General features: G+C 40.3%; 1 protein-coding gene across 3 annotated transcripts; it reads right to left on the bottom strand.

The window, feature by feature from the left end:
* Positions 1 to 438: 438 nt before the first annotated feature.
* On the bottom strand, positions 439 to 21,112 carry G6PC3 (glucose-6-phosphatase catalytic subunit 3). 3 transcript variants are annotated; one of them, XM_025169227.2, is made up of 7 exons: positions 21,025 to 21,112; positions 15,404 to 15,634; positions 13,215 to 13,321; positions 9,939 to 10,029; positions 8,088 to 8,206; positions 3,638 to 3,779; positions 439 to 2,944 (listed from the first exon to the last, which is right to left on the bottom strand). In XM_025169227.2, exons 2-7 carry the CDS (start codon positions 15,622 to 15,624, stop codon positions 2,584 to 2,586), a joined length of 1,041 nt encoding a protein of 346 aa, XP_025024995.1. In that variant the 5' UTR covers positions 15,625 to 15,634; positions 21,025 to 21,112; the 3' UTR covers positions 439 to 2,583. The 3 variants fall into 3 exon arrangements, with proteins under 3 accessions (XP_025024995.1, XP_025024994.1, XP_025024996.1); XM_025169226.2 differs by having other exon boundaries at positions 21,010 to 21,076; XM_025169228.2 differs by lacking the exon at positions 21,025 to 21,112 and adding an exon at positions 20,494 to 20,648.
* Between the last annotated feature and the right edge of the window lie 1,552 nt (positions 21,113 to 22,664).

The following is a 22,664-nucleotide window of genomic DNA, read 5'->3' as shown; positions in this document are numbered from 1 at the left end:
GCTCTTATTACTGAATAACCAGTGGCATTCTTCTGGACCTGAATTTTGTGTCATGACTGGTGGACAGTAACAGGCTTATCCTACAATAATTTAAGTCATTTCTAAATCATTCTAAACTAGTGGTTCTTACTACATTCTGTGGCAGTGAATCCCATCGGTCAGCAATGTGCTATGTAAAGCAGAAGCTCCTCTGTCTGTGCCCAGAAGTCCTAAATTGGATCGCCATGCTCTTAGATACAAGAGGTAGTTCATGCTCCCTCTGAGATTCAACTGAATCTAGGCATTTTCAGAAACAAAAATAGAACAGACTGTAAATCACAATTGACAGAAAATAGGGACAAAACGTGTGCAATATTGCTTCTTCCAAAAATGTGTGGACTAGTCCAGAATAACATTTAAGAACTAGAACAAGAAAAGCATATGATTCACAGACAAGACCAGCCACAAATAACTGCAGTATGGAGTGCTTTATTTAGGATGCTAGCCAGCTGTGCCTTTTCTTTGAAAACACCATTACTTTGCCACAGACTGTTAGGTTCTACAATGAAGTGAGCATTCTGTGAAGGCTCCATCATGAAATGCTCTGTGATTTCAGAGAGAGTGTTTTATTTCTGCTAATCTTAGGGACTTTTAGACCTGAAGATATCGTCCTCTTGTTCATGGACAGAGCCATATGGAGAGCAAGGTATCCGGAGTAAGAAGACCGGTAAACGGCTACAGAAATGATCCTGTTTATGACAATAGCTTCTAAAAATGAACATATTTAAAGACTGCTCACAATGTAGTGCAAATGAGAGGTGGTCTCACTTGCCCCTTTGATCATCAGAAACCTTGGGTGAGCTGGTGTGTGTGTGTGTTTCCAGCTGTTTTCACTGAATATCAGAGAGATGGTGGGTAAAATGCAGTTTCATCTGTGGAAATAGCCACCTAATATAAGTTTATTAAATATCATACTCAAGTAAATAAGCTCCAGCTACTCTGCAAGGAATTAATCATAAATATACACATCATACAACCAGTTGCAAACACCAACTTGAACATCATGATTTACTGCAACATCTTTTTTAAAATAGCAAATCAGCTATGGGATACCCTGAGACTATATTTCTCCATTGTTTGGTGGGCAGGCCTGCCCTGAATCAAGGGTGCCAATGAAATTATAATTTTCAGTACCACCTGCTTCACTGTAGTGCAAAACACACACGTAGGAAGAAGACCGAGTACACTAGGAGGGAAAGATTCTACTATGCCTTTTCTAAAAGTAGAGGTCTCTATTAGTCTTTTGCTGCTCTAGAAGGCAGAACTAGATGCTAAATCAACTTAATTTACATTGCAAGAGAGGGAAAAAAATCAGTTAACCATTAGGAGAAACCTGGATGGTTAGAGTGCTTTGAAAATGGAACCAAATTATTTTGAAGGGAATGGGTAGTGTCTGCCAGAAGATGCTGGAGAAGCATATTTGGGGCTGCTGTAGCTCTGGATTCCCATATGTAGCTCTTGCAGTATTTCACAGATTTAAGAGAATGAGTTTCCTCCTGAACAACTGTAAGGTGCTCTATGAATATGGGATCTCATTACTCATACAGCAGCCATTGTGAGGACCCATGCTCACAAAAATCAGGAACACATTCCAACTCAATACCAGGAAGCAACAGAATATTTGAGAAGTGGATGCTCAGCCCTTCCAAGAAGCTCCCTGGTGCTAACCCAGAATGAACGAGTCATCTTTAGAAAAACTGAAAGCATGTCAGAGTAACTATGTGTGCTCCAGGAAGAGTTTATGGATCAGAAAAAAAAGTAATGCAGCATGTCTTGTCTTGATTTATTTTGGATATAGAGCAGAAGACGTGCCTTCAACAGGGACATTTCCTATTACATCAAATAATGTTGAACTTTGATACACAAGAAACAACAGTTTCTACCTCATTTTGGTGAAAGACTTATTTTATGCTGGTCAGCGACAGGACTTTGACCTCAAGCTGTTGGGTAAACTAAGGCAAGACAAGGCACTTAGAAGTACAGGAAGTTGCCCTATAGAAAAACAGATTACTGATCTATCTAATTCAGTTTTCCATGGATTTAACTGGAGAACTTTTTCTAGCCCTCCACGGAGATGCTGGAGACTGAACCTGAGATCTTCTGAATGTACACTATAGTTGAGTTACATCGTCTTGTGTATTCTTCCATTATAGGATTTTTCTAGGTTAAGTGAAGAAGAGATGTCCCTGACATAATCTAATGATATACTATCTTCCTTGTAATTTCCTCCCATGAGGATAATTCCATGGCATCACTGTGCAACCCTCTTTCCTCTTTCTCAGTTGCAAAAGTCTCTTTTAGAGGAAACAGTTTTGAGACGTGTATATGAATAAAAGCCCCATGTATACATGAGAAGCACATGGTTACACAGATAGGAACAAAGCAAGTGTCCACAATTAAGGATATAGGGTACAGTGGCTTAAGCCAAAAGGGAAACCATATTAGCCTGTGGATGAACAAACTCTGCATCTTGAGGAAAACACAGCATCTCCTTCAATATAAAACATCTGTGTGGAAAGAACAAATATTTCAAGCTAAAACTAGCTACTCTGTGTGAGATGGCGTTCCTGGAGAGATCAGTAGTTGAACTGCTTTGGGAAGCAGTATAATTACCATCCATGGGAAGCTGGCATACTTTACAAAATTCAGCCCATACCACAGAGCCACATCTTGTGGCTGGGCAATGCCACTTAGGAGGTACAGCATGACAAGAGCCAGGATGGCACACCATCCCCTCTGAAGCCAACCAAGCCTCTCACGTTTGAGTTGGGTATAGGAGGAAGAGTGAAAGGCCAGTCCCAGTCCAAGGACTGTGGCTGCATCACGACACAGGGAGGCAAATGGGTGTGTGTCCATGCGGATCCACTTGGGATTTTCACACCACTTCATTGCAAGCTTCATTGACCTGAAGAAGACATTAACATGAGAGAGGCATATGAAAGTTATCTATAACCATGTCTATAGGAGGAAACAGTTGAAATCTGAGTAGTTCTAGAATCTCCCTCAATCTCTAAAGCCACAAATTGTGGTATCCATGGGTGAGCTGGATTTTTCTTTTTAGAAGTGAACTCTGACAAATGTTTGAGGGAACATTCCTTTCTCATTTGAATATACTTGGCAGTTGGGGGAAGATCTTTCAAGGAGATGACAGAATTGAAAGGGGTCTTTAAGAGACCAGTTGCATAGTTGCATAATCCACCCACCGCTTATGTGGATGGATGGCTTCTTTTCCTCCCCATCAAAGCTAAGAAAAGCATTAAGAAGTTCAGGGTTAGAAAGTACATGAAACACAGGCTGCAAAACTGAGAGCTTGTTTCCTTCGTGTATTTATAGCAGAACAACATCGCAACACCAGTTAAACCTGATTTCCTCATAATGTTGGCCTCATCTCACCCCGAGGGCATGACTTAAGCAACCTTATTCTGCTCTTTTCCATGTGCACAACACCAGGAAATACAGAGAACAGCCAAGATCCTAATGCTGCAGCTAGCATGTTTTGGGTTCCACTAAAGATTGCTAGTTAGGAAAGGCTGTTAGACATTCAGATACCCTGTGAAAAAGAGGACCACATGCATCTCTTTGCACTTAAGGAACTCACCAGTTGAGATCGATGCCAAGAGTAATCAATGTCCAATAAATCACTGTGGCACTTAGCAAAAGGGAGAATGAAGCCCACAGGTAGAAACGGAGTCCTCTTTCCAGTGGGACCCAGGATTGAAGCAGCCATCCTAGACTGATCCCTGGAGAGAGATGGTGGAAAAGGGAAGCTGCAGTATAAACTGCCACATCTATTGCCTTAATCTTCAGGTGTTCTAAAGCAGAGGTCAACAGCCTATGGGGAGCCCGGACTGCAATTCGGAGTTTGGTGATATGGTAATATCACTAGAAGCAGCAGGGCTGAATTTTTAATTTTATTTTTGCCTTTTTGGATTTTGGGAGGATTTTAAGTTTAAAAACTGGAAGTCCCTGCGAAGCAAACCATTCTGATCTCCACCCTTGAATTCCCCATTCCACCTCAAACCCTAAGAAATCTGAAATCAGCAAAATGCAAGTATCTCAGAATGCTGGAGAGCAACCTGGTGGAATGTAGGTAGTCCACCCCAACTAAGGCAAAGTTGGGCAGATGTCAGGCTTGCTGTATCTACTTTGCTCTTTTAATTTGAAACCTGAGGCCTATCAGCCAGACTACTGGTTATAAAACATACATTTTGAATTTAAAATGACAAGCTTAGAAACTTGTATGGTGATCATGCTTCGACATGAAAGTCCCTTCTTGGTTATCTCAAGCATCTTTTATTTCAAACTGGGATGGAGAATCATATTATGTCTGCTATGTTAAATCAACGGAGCATGAAGAAATCTTAGGTACCTACTACAAATCATTCAAGGATTTAACCAAGAGATCCAGATGTGCCTGGAGGTTGAGGTGAACTTCTTTTCCTTTGGTTTGATACATTTTGCTGCTTGTTCAAGCAGTTCCTTCAGTCTGCTTGGACAAGCAGCGAAACGTATCAAACCAAAAGAAAAGAAGTCCAGTTGCCATGACTCAACCTCCAGATAATTCCACCAGGATGACTGAGAATCTTCGTCAACATAGATCCAGATGTGGCCACTCTTAATTTAAGGGATATCTAATTTCTTCATCAAATTCATAATTTCATAAGCTATTCTCCAGACATTGAGCCATTGCATTCCTGTGACCACATACACTGCGTGCACAATTATTAGGCAAGTTGTATTTTTGAGGATGAACTTCATTATTGAACAACTACAGTGCTCTCGGTCAATCCAAAATGTTAATAAACCTCAAATCTGAATACTTAAGAAAGTAAAAGTGAGGTTTTGGCTTTCTTAGGAGCATATCTATGTGTGCACAATTATTGGGCAACTATTGGCGTGCAGAATTATTATGCAACTAAATGAAAAACGAAAATTCCCCCATCTCACTCGTTTATTTTCATCTGTTAAAGTGAGAATAATTAAACAAGCAACTCAAAATTTACAAATAAACATGTCTGACATTTCAAACAAAAAATCAGTGACCAATATAGCCACCCTTCTTTGCAATAACAGTCGTAAGCCTTCCATTCATGGAGTCTGTCAGTTGCTTGATCTGTTGACGATCAACTTTTTGTGCAGCAGCAACCACAGCCTCCCAGACACTATTCAGAGAGGTGTACTGTTTTCCTTCACCATAAATCTCCCATTTGAGAAGGGCCCACAAGTTCTCAATAGGGTTTAGGTCAGGTGAGGAAGGGGGCCATGTCATTATTCTTTCATCTTTGAGCCCTTTACTGGCTAGCCACGCAGTGGAGTACTTCGATGCATGCAATGGAGCATTGTCCTGCATAAACATCATGGTCTTCTTGAAAGATGCAGACTTTTTCTTGTACCACTGCTTGAAGAAAGTGTCTTCTAAAAACTGGCAGTAGGTTTGGCAGTTGATTTTGAGTCCATCTTCAACCCGAAAAGATCCAACTAGCTCATCTGTAATAATACCAGCCCATACCAGTACCCCACCTCCACCTTGCTGGTGTCTGAGTTGAAGCGGAGCTCTGTGCCTGTTACTGATCCAGCCATGGGCCCATTGATCTGGTCCGTCAAGAGTCACTCTCATCTCATCAGTCCATAAAACTTTTGAAAAATCTGTCTTCAGATATTTCTTGGCCCAGCCCTGCTGTTTCAACTTATGTGTCTTGTTCAGTGGTGGTCAAGTTTCAGCCTTCCTTACCTTGACCATGTCTCTGAGCACTGAACACCTTGTACTTCTGGGCACTCCAGGTAGGTTGCAGTTCTGGAATATGACAGCACTGGAGGATAATGGGTTCCTGGTAGCTTCACGTTTGATTCTTCTCAAATCTTTGGCAATTAATTTGCGTCTTTATTTCTCAACACGTTTCTTGCAACCCTGTTGACTATTCGCAACAAAACGTTTGATGGTTCTGTGGTCACGCCCCAATATCATAGCAATTTCAAGAGTGCTGCATCCCTCTGAAAGACTTTTTACAATTTTTGACTTTTCAGAGTCAGTTAAATCTCTTTTTTGGCCCATTTTGCCTGAGGAAAAGAAGCTGCCTAATAATTATGCACACCTTGATATAGGGTGTTGATCTCCTTAGGCCACACCCTCCCTCATTTCACAAATACACATCACCTGATATGCTTATATCCAATAAACATTCAGGTTTATACAGCTTGGAGGTGGAAAATATGCATAAAAATGATGATATGGTCAAAATACTCACTTGCCTAATAATTGTGCACACAGTGTAGTTAGGAATAACTATTTATTTATTTGTTTTATTTTTTATCACATTTATATGGCTGCCCATCTCACAAAGGGTGACTTGAGCAGCGTACAACAATCAATTAAAACAATAAATACATAAAGCAATCATTATTAAAAATATAAAGCAATCATCATTAAAAAATAAAACCACACAGCACAAGAGACAGTGAATCAGCCACAGTGATGGAGCCATCATAAGATTTCACCAGTCCCCGGGGACCCCCAAGCCTAATGACAAAGCCAGGTCTTGAGGGACTTTCTGAACATTAGCAGGGATGGAGCTAACCTCATTTCTGGGGGAAGAATGTTTCATAAGGTGGGCGTCACAGCAGAGAAGTCCTGCCTCCTGGGACCCACCAAGCATAGATCCCTAGCAGACGGAACCCGCAGCATGCCTCCTCTATCAGACCTGAGGGGATGGGCAGATATATTGGGGAGAGGTGGTCCCTCAGATAACCTGATTGCATGCCATGAAGGGCTTTAAAGATTAAAACCAGCACCTTGAATTGGATCTGGAAGCAAACTGGCAACAAACGCAGCTCACGGAGCAGAGGTGTAACATGCTGTTCTAGAAGCACACATAACTGCTCACGGCACTGCATTCTGCAGCAGCTGAAGCTTCCAGATACTCTTCAAGGGTAGCCCCATGTAGAGCACATTACAGTACTTCCAATCAGGAAGTGACTAGGGCATGAGTGACTGTGAACAGAGCCCCCCAGTCTAGGAATAGGCACAACTGGCATACAACACTAAACTGTGCAAAGGCCCTCCTAGCCATGACTGCCACCTGCTCTTCAAGCAGGAGTTGTGAGTCCAGGAGGACCCCCAGACTGTGCACCAGGTCTGTCTGGGGCAATGCCACCCCATCCAGCACCAAAGATGGTGTAGTTCTAGAACCAGCAGGCCCCAAACCCAAAGCCACTCAATCTTGCCAGGGTTCAACTGAAGCCTGTGGTTCCCCATCTAGACCCTCACAGCCTTCAGGTGTCAGGATAAGACATTCACAACATCGCTTAATTAATAACTATGTTTTTAGGGTGGGGGAGTGGCAAAAGGACATTTTTTAAGATGTAGAAGCTGGCAATATTTTTGATCTGAGACTAAAAAGAATTTTCTGGGCACTCTATCGTCTGTAGTTATCTAAGATCAGTCGGAGCTGGAAGATGCTGAAGTGGATAGGGTGTTCTGACATGTTAGTCCAATCACCTGTGGATTTGATGCCTGTCCCACTTGGCCAATGAAAGCTTCCAGGAAGGACACAGGAGGCTCCATTCAGGCAGTGATGAATACATCCTTGAGAGAGGAACACTTGCTTCCTGCCCTGAAAGCAGCAGTGGTATGTCCCCTCCTCAAGAAGTTATTGCTTGATTTGGTTATTTTAGATAACTATTACCCAGTCTCCAACCATCCCTTTGTGGGGAATGTTGTAGAGAAAGTAGTTGGCTGGCAATTACAAGGAATCCTGGAGGAAATGGATTATATGGATCAGTCAGGATTCAGGCCTGGGTACAGGAAAGAAACTATATTGATGGCCCTATTAGATGACCTATGGCAAGTGGTTTCAGGTGGAAATGTTCTCAACTGAGATGAACTTTTACTAGTCTTGAAAAGAAATTTCCAAAGGGGTCTTAAGAAAACTGTGCTGACATCTCTCAGCTCAGAACATGTGGCCATGCTGTTTTGCCATATGTGTGCAAACTAAGAGCCTAGAATAGCACAGTGTACATGCACAGACTGCTAACTTTCATGATGTACTTGCCTGCCAAAATGCCACCAATGACTTGATGGGGGAAATGAGCAAGTATGAAGATGCGTGACAGTCCAACAGCCAGCAAGAGGAGGAAATAAACCTTAAAGGGCACTGCCTTCATGATCCAGCTGTTGAGGTAAAATGGGAGAAGAAAAATGGCACACCAAATAACTCCATACGTGGATTGAGAACTCTCTCTCTTGCCTCTCCCAAAAGCATACAGCCTTAGAGCTGCCAGGTCCCAAATTACAAAGTGTGTTCAAATTAAGGAAAAACAGGACAAAGGATTTTCTACACATATGTATGCGAGAGATGCCTAGCTAAGGTTGTTCTGCAAATGGAAATTGCAGTTCATTGGGCCTAGAAATACCTTGAGAAGAAGCAGGCATTTCTGCTGCCTTCACTACTGCTGATAAGTTAGTAAAATCTTGATGGGAGCCTGCTCACAACTGCATCAGCTGAATCCAGAGAATCCAGAAGCTCATATTCTCACTCCTTGTCTGCAAGCATTCACTCCTGGATTGCTCCTACTTTAGAGGACTAGTGAGGCCAATTCTACCAACAGAACTGAAAGAATCACAGGAATGTACCAGAAAAGAGCACCTCACTGTTCATCCTTCCTCAAATGCAGGGGTTCCTGTCTGTTTGAAAGCCAAGGGCTTTCCTCTATTTGGAACACTATGTCCAGTTCTGGAAATCTTGTCTCCAAAAAGCAGTATCGTAGCTGGAAAGATTACAGAATCTGCAGCCATAACAATCAAGGGACTGGGGTACCTTCAAAACCAGGGGACAAAAAGATGTCTCTTTTTGTTTTCTGGGGGTGGGGGGGAGGGAACCAGGCACAGATGATAGTAACAGTTCATAAAAAGTTATAACTGACAAATGTGCATAGATTTTGAGGTTGCCTGATAGGAGATGGAGGGATCTGGAAGGAAAAGCCATTGGGACTTTCCCTGCTGTGGTGTCAACCATACAATGTTGTGGCCCTGCTATTCAGTCACAGTGGTGATGGCAGGAGATCTGCATGCAGGGAATTGGAAGAGAGTCAGTGCTTCATACTTCAACAAGAGGCTTTTAAAGGAGTCAATACTGCAGACCAAATCAAGGCCCCAGTGCCTCCACAGCAAGCAGCAGTAGTTTCCCACCATTTTAAGAGACAAAACATTCACAAAGTATAGGGTAAAGCCAAAGGTATGTAGCAGCTGTGACCCTCGGGGCTCGAGACCCAGCTATGACCCCAAAACTTCACTGACTGAGTTTAGGCCAGTGGCTACCTCTCAGCCCAACCTACACTACCTCACTAATGGTGAGAAAAAAATGGGTGGAGAGCAGGCTATCTATATTACTTTAAGCACCAGAAGAAAAGGCAGAATATACGTCCAATCAATCAATCAATCAATCAACCAATCAGACATGATGTATTTGAAAGAAACAATCCATGGCTCCAATCTCAACATAAAAAAGAAATCCAAATCTTTGCCTGGCACATGTGTATGATGTGTCCTTGCCTATTTCGCAACATTACTCCCACCATCACTGTGGTGATAGGGTATGCCCAGTCTTGCTGGAAGCAAAAGCTGGAAGGACATAGATCTGGATCTATTGACAGTTTCCGGGGTGAGTTATTGCAGGTTGAAAAAGGCTCCTGAATCCTATAAAAGTCACAGCAACTCCACAAAAAGTATACTTTTAGAAATCTGCATGATACTCTTAACCAACAGTTCTGACTTAAGGAGAAAAGTCTATATGCTATCTTGTACTCCTTGGAAGAAGATTCATGAAAGAAATGAATATATTAGTATGTAAACAAGCAATTACTGTAAGTCAGAACGGAAGAATTGTCAAGATGACAGCATATACCTTTTGGACTTCTGGGCTATCTGTCTGGTCAGAATGCTTACAACTGGCCACAGGGCTGCACCAGTGATCATACAGTGGCCAGAGGGACTGCCTGCAAAAAAGGAAAAAGAAAAAGAAATAAAATCTCTCTGGTTGCTAATGACTTCATGGAGCCATCCATGTAAAAGAGAAAAAAAGTAAAGGAAAGACATAATTATGTCACATAGTTATCTCTGTTATTAAATTAACTAGTGATCTATAGATAACAGATACCTCTGTTTTCAGATGAACTAGTTATCACATAGTTAATTTGATTACTTGATTTTAATATTATTAATTATTGTCAATGAGATTATCTGATCAATTGTATCCACAGATTTAAGATTAATGAGCACTGTGTTTAAGGAGTAGATATGGAGCCCATCACTTTCAAAAATGTAAATTGAAAGAAAAAAATAGCATGGCAATAGAAAGATATTTAAAAGTACAAGGTAGAAATACCTGAATGCTGTTTTATGTTTAGTAGCACATAAAAGAACTGGTATTGCGTAATTATTTAGAGAAGAGGGTAACAGGAAATGACCCCATGGACTTTCTCATCTGGAGTGCAGAAGTTTTATCAGCTTTCTATGGTTCACTTCCTTCAGAACCTACATTTTTCTAAAATTTAGATTATCAGCTATCCAGTAGAATGCACAATTTTCTTTCTGTAATGTACAGTTCTGTACTTAATATACTTCAAGCATGATGGCAATAATCAAAGAGAAGAGGAGGGATTTTTAAGAAGCTTCTCATGCATAAATTGATGGCTTGTTTGAAAAAAAAAATCTATTAAACAAAGCTTCCTGCAATATCAGGTATGGCTCTTTACCCTTTCTCTGCTTTAAGCATGACCTTTGGTTGGCAGAAGTCATGTGTCACTCAACTGGGGCCACACACCTCCACAGTTAATTCATAATTACCCTACAAAAGCTAACCTAGAAATTATATCAGTCTTTCTCAACCAGTGCTCAATGGCTGGGATTGATGGGAATCGTAGCCTAACGCCTTCAGACAGTAGTGTCAGTGTCCATGGGGAGGCAGGGGAAGAGAGTGATGAAAGCAGCATGATTGCTGGTGATGATTACTGGTGAGGCGATCTTCTGGTCTTTTGTCTCTTTTTAATAGTATGTAGATGCTGTTAATCTCTATGTGTCTGTACCAGCAATCATCACCCAGATAAGCAAAGATTACTGCCAGGCACACAATCAAGCAGCAAACATATGCCAATCAAGGAACTACCAGAGGAGCAAAACAAAACTCCCACCCCTACCAGCACTGGCAAGGCAGGCCACAGCGCATAAACAGAGAGCAAACCCCATCCCATTTTAGCACTGAAGATGTTACCTAGCTGGGTAATGAAACGTTTGCAAGAAAAGAACCAAGCTCAGAGAACCCCAAGGACTCCACATATATATATATATATATATATATATATATATATATATATACACACACACACACACACACATACAGTGTGTGTGTGTGTGTGTGTGTGTGTGTGTGTGTTCATATACAGGGTGTACCAAAAGCTAAGTCACACGGGCAACTTACTATATAAATTACATTAAATGTTCAAATTGGTTGCCATTTTCTTCTAAACACTTCCTTTGAACATTCCCAGGTACAGTAACATTTTCTCTGAAAAAAATAATAATTTATAGAATATATTGTGATTGGCCTATGAGGCCTGACTTTTGGTACAACACACACACACAAACACACACAAACACAAGCATATATCTGCTGGAAGACACATTTTAAAAGAGAAGGACCAGGACAAAAAAAAAAAAATTGGAATTAATTAATCACTGCTTAAAATTAATTGCCTATGAAACAAGGTACCCATTTATAAAAATGATTCCCACTTATATATACCACTCTTTCTCACACAACATTAATCACTCACACACAGAAAAACATTCCACTCCCTCTATGTAGCAAAAACAGCAAAAAAGAAGGAAAGTACAGGAGGAAGGTATGATAAGAAAGGTAGAGTAGTAGAGCCTATACAGCGGAATGTGGATTGTTTTTACACCCCAGCTGTGGAAGTTGTTAATTTAATTTGTACTGATGTTATGTTTTTATTGGTTTGATTGTACAGTATATATATATATATTTGCATTTTTAAATTGTTATAAGCCTCCCAGAGTCATGCAGTTGAGATGGGCAGCTATATAAATTGAAATAAGATGATAAGATAAGATAAGATAAGATAAGATAAGATAAGATAAGATAAGATAAGATAAGAGTAGCTGCCCTGGGAAGTAAGGAAAGAGAAAGCGGGAGGCAAAATTGGATGGAACTGGAGGGAAAGAAAAGGGAGAGAAGTCCTATTGAATGCATCTAAGTATAGTATCAAAAATGAGTAGGAACCTTTTGGACCTTGTGCAAGAACAGCTCTTCTTTGCTACTAATGAAAGCACCAAGTTCCTTTTCATGCTTCCATGCAAGCTGCATGCCCGAAAAAAGATGCCACTCTTTTAAGGGGTCAACTCTTAAAGTAATGCTATCTTTTCTCAGGCATGTGCAGAAGATTGAAAAAACATGTGATTGGTTAGATACATAACAGAGAGATACTGGGCTTGTCCAATGTTTAAAGCACATTTTCAAAAAATTGTTGAAGCGTGCACCATTTGGGGAGTATTACAAAAGGAGTTAACGTTCATTAGGTATGCAGCATGGATGATCTCTGCCCTTCCCAAGTTGACAGACAATAGCTAAAGTTATCTTCAAAGGCATCCATGCAAGAGATATCTGTCCATTTGCTCCTTTTCAGTGTAAGATTGTCCCTTGAATTCATAAACCAGATCAACAGTTGGGAGAAAAAAACCCCTTCAACTTCCAGTCAGATCCAATATTATATTTTTATCTCATCAGGAATTGACAATACCATTTAAGTTCCTCCTTCACTCTCTTCCCCATTTAATTTGTACAAACCAACATACCCAATAGGGTGCTCATATTTTATGGGCTTCAGGATGGCCAGACATTATACAAATTGTAGCCATCCTCACAAAATGGCTGTCATGGGATAGCCTTGCCTATTCACACAATAGCTGCCATGGTGGGCACAGTCAGTCTGAAAACATTGATCTACCCAAACGGAAACTGGTTGAAACTAAAAGCAAAGTAACTGCAGTATTCAAAAACTTTACAGGACAGTATTTTGGGGGTGGGGGAGGGGGTGTTGAAAAACATCAACTTTCCACACTTCTTTTCTCCAACACCCATTTCCTATTGGGCCAGACTACCAACCTGGTCCTGTTTCACAACTGGATGGGAATTGACGGAGAAAAACTTCCTTCTTCTTGGAAAATCCAGATTCAAATATCCACCAGAAGGGCCGTTCCCCAAATAAGAACCTTGGAAATAAGAGGAAGAGGAAGTATATATATAAGAGGAAGAGGAAATATACATACATACATACATACATACGAATAAATGCTAGGAAGTTTAAGTTTACTTGCCACTTTATCTACCAGTTTACAATTGACAACTACTCTTTTATCATTTATAAGGGCAGTTTTATTCATTAATTCATTTGATTTATATACCTCTTTCCTCTAGGACTCAAGGTGACATATATAGCACTCCCTCCTCCAGTATTTCGCTACAACAACAATCCAATGAGGGACATTAGACTGAAAGAATGTGACTGGCCTAACATGACCCAGAGAGCTTTCAGGACTGAAGGTAGACTTGAACACCAGTTTCCCCAGTTCTAGACCAACGCTTCAACCCCTACACCATGCTGACTCTTATTTTAGAGAATGTGGTAATATTCTTCCATATTAGTGTGGCAATTTACTCTAATTTGTTTTCTTACAGCAGAAGGGGTTGGAAGCCTGTCATTTTTGTGAAGGCTGGGTTATCTGCAAGTGGTCATTGTTTTGTTAACTTCTACTGGACTTATTACAGTGAGAACTAGCTCTCATGCCTATATCTAACAGATATGGTAAGAAACAAAGATAACAACATTTTCCAATTAAATCAAAGTCTCCTTCCCATGCTAATGTAGAAGAACTTTATTTGCAAACATCGGAATACACAAAGAGCCCTTCATGTGCCAATGAAATGCACAAACTGCAGATGGGGGGTGACTGCCAGATATATCTGGGCAAGCTATCCTGCATCGCTCTACATCCCATCTGCAATCTTCTTCTAATGCAGTGTTGTCCAAACCTGGCCACTTTAAGATGAGTGGACTTCAACTCCCAGAATTCCCCAGCCAGCCATGCTGGCTGGGGAACTCTGGAAGTTGAAGTCCACTCATCTTAAAGTGGCCAAGTTTGGACAACACTGTTCTAATGCATGGGTGAGGGTCAACTTAACCTTTCCTTCCAAGAAAGCTCTATTCATGTATATACACAAACTTGCAAAATGTTCCAGGTCCTAAAGGCTACTACAGTATTATAAGTCATTCTCCTTCATCGTTCTTAATGGAGCAATTCTAGTCTTCTATATCCTGAACAGAATAAGATCATTTGTTCCAAGAGTGAAGAGTTCCAAATTTGTTCTAAGCTTTGCTATTAATTCCTCTGAGAGCCAAACTTGTATCACTGCTATACAAAACTTCTGCTAAACTTCAGTTAATCAGTGCTAATGGACTGTTGGTTAATAACAAATGAGAGTGCTACTGGCTGCGATTCAAGTCACTCTGTCCCAAGTGCGATATGGGGCTAAGGTGTTACTCTAGAATAGGGGACACCCAAGTTCAAGTCTACCTCTGCCACGGAAATCCACAGGGAGACTTTGAGTGAGTTATTCTTTCTCTGTCCAAGCTATTACATAATGCTGTGGAGATATAAATGAAGTAAGATTCCTCATGTAATGGGCTTCCAAAGGAAAGGCAGGATATAAATCGAACAAATAAATGAAATATTCCAATTCCTTTCGTGTCTGTTTTTCTGCTTCTCCCCACTTTCCAGAATCACTGAACAGATTCATTCTTCTTGGGGTTCTTTAAGTATTTTTCTCACTTTCTCACCGACTTTTCTCACAAGTCAGTTCCCTTATATATTTGATTTTTGTTATGTGAGTGCCATTACAGCCACAAAAGTTATGGCATTCACTATAAATTGTGAAAAAGGATTCTTCCTCTGTATAAATTAGAGGTAGCTCTATAAAATTTCCTTGATGCAAAACAATGTTTAAGTTAAGTTCTGTGTTTAGTTCCTGGATGACTGGCTCTTCCTTCTATATTACAAAAGCTGAATCTACCATTCCCCATCTTACAAAAGCACAGATAGTAAAACTTGTATTGAACTGAAGTTACTGTCTCATTGTGGAATCTGAATTTCCAAATTATACTGCCCTTGTTCCTATGAGTTGTTTCTTGATGCCGAAAATGCAATGGCTAAGTTCCAACCGAAGATATACAATTCACAGGACCAAATCCAGTCTAATTCTGGAACGCTGTCTTTTGACCCTTGTTTTTTCCTCACCATTTAGAGATCAGGTTCAGCCATTCTGAGATTAAGCCCAACCACAGCACTGTCAATCCAACCTTTTTATCCAGCAGGAAGTAGGCAAGAGGGAAATAAATAATGAAGACGCATTTGGGATCGCCGAAAAAGGTTACCCAAAGCCAAAAACTCTCCAATCCAGGCAGAGCAGCCTGAAGCGTTTCAGCAAACTGGACACCGCTAGTGTAAAAGACATCCATGGTGCTGAAGCTGAAACAGATGAGAAGAAGGGTTAGAGTGCTTTTCTGGCAAAATCTTGCTGAGCCAATGCCTTTGCAATGCAGAAATCAAGCAGTTCTGTCGTTCAGGAGATAATTAGACAATTTCCATAGCAATAAAGAAGCAGCACATGATGGTGCAAGTTTTGTTTGTAAGCCAATCTGGCCACCCTTTAGATGTGTGAACTTCAAATCAGATTTTTCAGCAATCGCCATGTCAGAGAGCACTGAAGTTGGGAAAGGACTTGTAAGTCAATGATAAATAGAAGGAAGTTTGTAGCCCAGTGGTCATTTTGTACTGAAACATCTTGCTTGGGAACCTTTCTACTGCATTCTTTTATGGTTGCCTTTTGTGGGCCACAACATCACACTCATCTACTCATGCATGTTTACTCTATTAATAAGCACCCATTACCTCTACCACTCATGTACTGTCATTTAAACCTCCCCTCCTATTATCTCTCCCTGCTTCTCTCTTCTTCTTTCACAGAATAAGAGAGGTACTCAATAATGCCTTATTATTGGGCATTTTCCAATGGATGCTGGAGGTACAGTTAAGCAATGATCAGAGTGCCATTGATTGTATACTCCTGATTCGGGTCATTGAGTCCAATCTTTTCCACCATCCTGGAATCCAAATTAAGATATCCCTGATAACTGCTCAGCCTTTGCTTGAACATATCCACCAGAGAAGAATCCACCATCTTCCTGTGTAATTGTTCCCCTGCTGAACTATTTAAATAGAATCACCCTTCCTATAAAATATGATTTTATCACATTCTGCACTCTCAGATGAAACATTATAAATCCCAGCTTTCTTCAGTGTCAGAAACTTTCAAGTAATTGGAAAATGCTAGCATATGATGCCCTCCCCCAAATATATTATCTTGCTCTGATTTTCTTTTCTCTTAGAAAACAGCAGTTCCAATAAAGATCTGCCAGATTGTGCTTCAAAGCACACCTCCTAAGGAGCAAATGCACAGAAATTAAAATGGCTTTCTTTCTGAATAAAGATTGGTTTGATTTATATTATGCTTTTTCACAGGGACCCACAGCAGTTAAACCAGTTTTTCACAATATCAAATTACATTCTTCAAAGGCTTGTAATTTAAAGGGTTCAAGACTACACTGCACTAATGTTGTGGCACCAGAGCATCTAATTCATTTATTCTCGGCATAAGCAACATCTGCTATATTTTAATAAATTCATGGGATGCAATGAAAAGATGGTAAAATACTTGGAATGTAAATTCAGATTATCAGCATAGGTCTTCAGGAGAACCGTAATGCATGGAAGAATGGAGAAAATAGTTCTGTGAGCACAAGGGGGTCTTTATTTTTAATTTTGCTTAAAGCAAAGGTGGGCAAGCTGCAGCCCCAGGATCCTTAAGCGCATCCCCTCTGACCACACCTTTGAATTTCAGCAGTGTAATAGCCAAAAAATTAGCAGCCCTGTTTACCAGTCTGGCCACCCTTTCAATGTGCTTAACATCACTTTTTTAAAAAACCCACTCCCACCCACCTGCAGAAAACCCACACACACTTCCATGAGTGCAACTTGGGTCATCTAATTTTCATCATCTCACTGCTTACTGCAGTCCTCAGCCCTTCCCAAAATATTGTTTGACCCCACCTCCATCACCAAAAGATTACTCACTCCAGATTTAAAGCAAACATATCCCTTACTCCCATCCAGGGTTGTCTGTGACGGTATAACCAAAGCCGCCATCTTGACTTTTTTTACCATACCATGTGGCACCTCTGTTCCCATCATGGAGTTCCACAAATAACTCAAAGAATCCTAAATTAACAATACAAGACTTCAGGAAAACATGAACTAAATCACATGAACAAGCATTAACTGAAATGGGAAAAAGAACTACAACAGTGTTTCTCAACCGTGGCAACTTTAAGATGTGTAGACTTCAACTCCCAGAGTTCCCCAGCTAGCATGCTGGCTGGGGAATTCTGGGAGTTGAAGTCCACACACCTTAAAGTTGCCAAGGTTGAGAAACACTGAACTACAACATGATGCATGAATAATACCAGTAGTTTAATATGGTTGGAGTCTATACTAAGCATTATGTTTAAAATATTTTTTTAACACTTGTATTTCTTCTTTCTATCCCAAAGATATCCAAAGTGGCTAACAACAGGAACAAATATGTCTTTCTTTTGTTTTTAATTTTTTAAAAAACCAATCAACTGAAATATAAAACAATCAGATTATAAGAAATCTACATATAAAACAGCTTGCAGCAACCAAGAGACTTAAAAGCAGCAAAGGGCAATGAGAGAAATAAAACCATACCAATGAAAGACAGGCATAGAAAAAGCCAGTTAATTAAATGCTCTGGAGAAGATGATTTTTAGTTAGAGTACAGAGTACTTTCTGAGTGCCACCAAGAAGGAAATTCCATTCTAAAATTGGGCCTTGAAACTGTATAGTAGCCTTTTCTAATTTGGTAGCCTGTAAATGTGTAAATATCCATTATCCCCAGCCAGCATGGCTTTATATAAGTTGGAGTCATATCCATCTAGGAATCCCTAGGCTGTGAGAGGCTGCTTTAGAAATTAAAACTAATATCCTGAACTGTACCTTGTTTGTTAATGGGGAGTCCCAGAAAAATATACTACTGTATTCCAAACCGCTAGTTCCAGACAATTGTTTTGTCCCATATTCAATATATTGCAATGATAATAAAAAGTATTTATTTATTTATTGGATTTATATGACCACTTAATTGTTAAACAACTCAACTGTCCAGGGAATACAAAATTTTAAACAGTCATATAGCATACTAATAGATTCACAAAACTCCATAGCCCAGAGCTGCGGGAACAGCCAGGTTGTTATGGCCTTTCTGAAGAACAGCAGGGTTGGGCCATGCAGATCTTGGAAGGAAAACTATTAAAAGTTGTCATCTTGTAGGACTGAGGAAGCGTGCCTTCTCTGCCCGGCCCCACCCTCTGGAACAGCATCGCCCCAGAGATAAGAAACGCTCTGAAAACCAGGTCTGGGGTTGATGTATTGTTGTTTGTGTAGAGCCCCTATTTCGTTTGATTTGTGTTGTTCATAAGATTGTTTTAGTCTGGGCTGTTCATTCGGTTTGATGTTTTATCTGTTTTTAGGGATTTTTCAGTTTTGTATACCACCCCTTCCTTCTCTCTTTCCTTATCTCTGGGGTGATGCTGTTCTGGGGTGGGGTGGGGGACCGGGACAGAGAAGGCATGCTTCCTCAGTACCACAAGACTGGAGTTGGGCGGCTAATAAATTCAAATAAATAATAAATAATAACTGTTCCAGGGGGCTGGAATGGTGGCAGGGGATACATGTTCTTTCAATGAGATCCATGCCAACCCTATTGGATCTTACGGGATGGGCTGTAGAGGGCTACAGACATGGCTTTGAAGGGAAAGTTTCTCCCACTGAAGGAAAGAGTTCCAATAGGAGAGCCTTCCCCAGAAGGTTCCTCCTCATCCTATTTCATCCATTCATGAAAGGATGCTCTGTGTTCTGCCTTCTTGACAGATCAAGGAAAAGCAGATCTGAAAACAGATATTTTCAATAGCTGCCCCAGCCTTGTTTAATATGCAGCCCCGTTAAATCCATATGATCCCCGCACAACTTTTTGCAGAGTAAGAAAGCGCATGATGTTTAAGTGAGCATTTAGAGATCAAGAGTTCTGGCATGGATTGTGCTTAACCCTCACATGTTTTTGCCATCTCTTAGTTTTATATTACTGTTGTTACATCTATTTTACATCTGTTTTTATTTAGATGTTATTTTGAGTGACAAAATAAAGCTCTGTGGCTCCACAAACGTATTTTTCCAGAACAGAGTAAAAAACTTCAAATGTTCTTCTGTCACTTGACAAGCTAAAGATTTCCAACCCAACCATTTCAAAAGCATTCTATGGCTAATGGCATCCGCAGCCTGGAGATTTAAAGACTGGAGAATTAGCAGGATGGAACAGCCTTGTTTTGATACAGATCATCCCTTAGGGTGGTGTTTCTCAACTTTGACAACTTTAAGATGCATGGACTTCAACTCCCAGAATTCCCCAGCAGAGTTGAAGTCCATGCATCTTAAAGTTGCCAAGGTTTAAAAACACTTCCTTGGGGCAACCCAGGTGCACACAGCCAAGATCAAATTGCCACCTGCCATTCTACCATATTAAGTTGATTATCCTACTTGTTCATGCACCATTTAGACATTTGTCTGATCGTGCGTAGAACAGGAAGTGCGGTTGTGTCTCCACAAGGCATCATAACCCAAGAGCCACAAGCATTTGATGCAGACTCTGAAAAGTGAGACATGCATACAAAACTTTTAAGCTTATGCTGACCCTCCACCCAAACCTTTGTATAGGCAGTCTCTGACTCCCCAGTAGTTAAACTGATGGGTATTATAATAAATGCACTTGAGCAGGATCCTCACTTCATCCTTATATATTTTTAGTGCCCAAGTTGTTCCTGATCAAGTTCACAAGTTTCCAAACCATGTTCATTCCTTCCTATTTAATAATACTGTATTTAGCAATCATACAGGGCATTTGAATGTTCCAATTATTTCACAGAGAGTGGCTGTGTTTACACAAGGCCCTGACCACAAAATAGCCAATCGCATGTTAGCTTAGTGTCATATGTTAAGGCAGTTAGGGTTGTGAATTTACTCTCAGTACATTGTTACTTGAGCAAACCATGATTAAATCCTCCACGAGGAAGCATGACATCCTCCCTCGAGGATAGCTGCAGTGTAAAGTTCGGAAAACCCACAAGGCTCTTTGTGATTTTCCCAAATAATTTCAGTTTTGAGAAGAAGTTGAAAAAAAACGCAGAGTGGCATACCTAAAGCATCACAGTTCAAGGGCAACACTTAGCCCAGGAACTTCCTGATTCTTCTAGCGCCGACGGTACCCCGGCGCAGTGATTTCCGGTCCCCAGAAGCCCCTAATTTGGCAAAGCTGAAAAGTCTGCATTAGCCCCTCTCCTCCCCAAAGTACTTCCAGGATTTCTGAGAAAAGAGCTCTCCGGAGGGCAAAGCAACGTAATGCCCTACGGCTCAATGAGACACGCATAGGCTAGATTTAATATCCTTCTTTCTTAAGGATACGAACCGCGATGCTAGAAAATTTTCATATGCTGACTCAACGTATGTTGTATTACCTCCCATAAGGGCACAACAATATATACTAAATAGAGTTTTAAATCTGTATCTTAAGCATCTTAATATTAGAAGGAAGTATTAACCAGCTACTTTTTTCGGCTCCTTTTCCACATTTCCCAAGATCCGTTTCTAAAAGCTCCCTTTCTCTTTGCGTTTTGTCCGCTTTCTTTCACTCCATCGCCCTTCGGTTCACTTACTTTCCCTCCCGTTACCTGCAATTGCCGGCTTCTGCCTGCTTTATTGAATGACCAAACTACATTTCCCAGAAGTCCTAGAGATACGGACTGATCAGTATCCGGCTTGATTACGGGGTGAGTTAAGGGACATTCCCCAGAACTCTCGTAAACTTCAGGTTGCAGTTTTGACTCCAGCGTTGGTGGTTAAGACTGATTTATGTGTATGATACATGGTACGAAATTTTGCTGCCATATGGTGATCACCTGATTTTTGCAACCCCAAAATTTTTAAATACACGGGTCTCAGAAAGCCAAGTCCTTAAAATAAGATTCCACTTTAACGGACTAGTATGTTTGTTAGGATATAATTTTTGATGTTGTGAGCCCTTCTCTCCGTTTCTCACTATCCATTTTTGATTGCCCCATTCATTCATTCATTCACTTATACACACACACACACACACACACACACACACCCCACATACAAAAGGCACTCAAAAGTATCAGGAGGCATTGAAGAGTTTCCCTATGGGGACAGATTACAGCACATTGGTTGGAGCTTTGCAATGTATATAGAAAAACGATGCTTAAGGAGTCATAAAAAGTGGTATATGAAATTACACAGAATATAAAGAAAATAAATATTTTCTTCTCTATGAAGATAAAAGCTCTAATGAAATTAAATGGTAGATTCAGGAGAGGTAAAATGAAGTATATCTTCAAACAGCACATAGCTAAACTCTGAAAGTCATTCCTAGAAGGCCGCCAGTTTGGAAGATTAAAAAAAATAAATGCACAAATCTAAAGATGATAAAACTTTGGAAGACTACATGTCACAGGTTGTATTTATATAACATACTGAAGGACAAACTGGCTAATTGCATTTTAAACCTAACATGTCATGTGACCCCAGATTGTGTGGTTATTCTGTGTTTTAGCATGTTGTGCAAACCCAGAAAATTGGATTAAATAAACCATTTGCCAACTGACTGGAGGTAAGCATGTCATGTGAAAATAGTTCTGATGGCTTTCCCTTCCATTGTTTTTAATACCTGAGGCAGCATTACTTTCAATTCCAGATGCTGGAAATTAGAAACAGGAATAGGTAGATGGATTCTTTGTTCATGGATTAGACTTTGGCTTGATCCAGTAAAACTCCAGTAAGACTCCTCTTATATTCTTCAGTATTTCACCTTCATATTTACTTAAAACTAATATATGTCATTGTTTTATCACACAAAAATGCACCATACATTGTGACTGTTCTCACCGCTAGCATTTGATGCAGTGAAAATTTATTTTCAAGTGCTTTAATATTTTATTCAAGTGCTTTAATATTTTGTTCTGAAGTAGTACATTGCCTCCCCCATCTGTCCCCCTCTAAGTAGCATGGATTGTGTATAAAGTACTGGTGAGTTTTATATGACAGTGATCTCATATAAAATTCTTACTTGCATTTATTTCTGCTTCTTCAGTAGTTGGTTCCAAGGACATGTTTTAAGGAGTAAAAATCTGCTAGGCATTGTAAGACTTCATTTTCTTCAAAAGCATCCATATAATTTCATGAAAAATTTATTTGAATCCCTTTTCTTTCACCTTTGCAAGGCTGACCACTGATGCCTGCTTTGCACCCATTTTCTTTCATCAAAACTACCATATTTGGACTTCAGAAACTG

Source organism: Python bivittatus, unplaced genomic scaffold (assembly GCF_059951505.1).
Source record: "Python bivittatus isolate LINGU-HERP-01145 unplaced genomic scaffold, Pbiv_v1 ctg000410_np1212, whole genome shotgun sequence".
NCBI classification, from domain to species: domain Eukaryota; kingdom Metazoa; phylum Chordata; class Lepidosauria; order Squamata; family Pythonidae; genus Python; species Python bivittatus.
Note: the sequence above shows the minus strand (reverse complement) of the source record. Positions and strands in the feature narration are given on the sequence as shown.

Bases quoted from the DNA above. Each gene is read 5' to 3' on its own strand.
- G6PC3 (XM_025169227.2), bottom strand. From the start codon at position 15,624: ATGGATGTCTTTTACACTAGCGGTGTCCAGTTTGCTGAAACGCTTCAG. The intron at 10,030-13,214 runs GTTGGTAGTCTG...CCTTTTTTGCAG, and splicing joins CAGTTGTGAAACAGGACCAG to GCAGTCCCTCTGGCCACTGT. The intron at 3,780-8,087 runs GCAAGTACATCA...ATCTCTCTCCAG, and splicing joins CATTGGTGGCATTTTGGCAG to GGATCAGTCTAGGATGGCTG.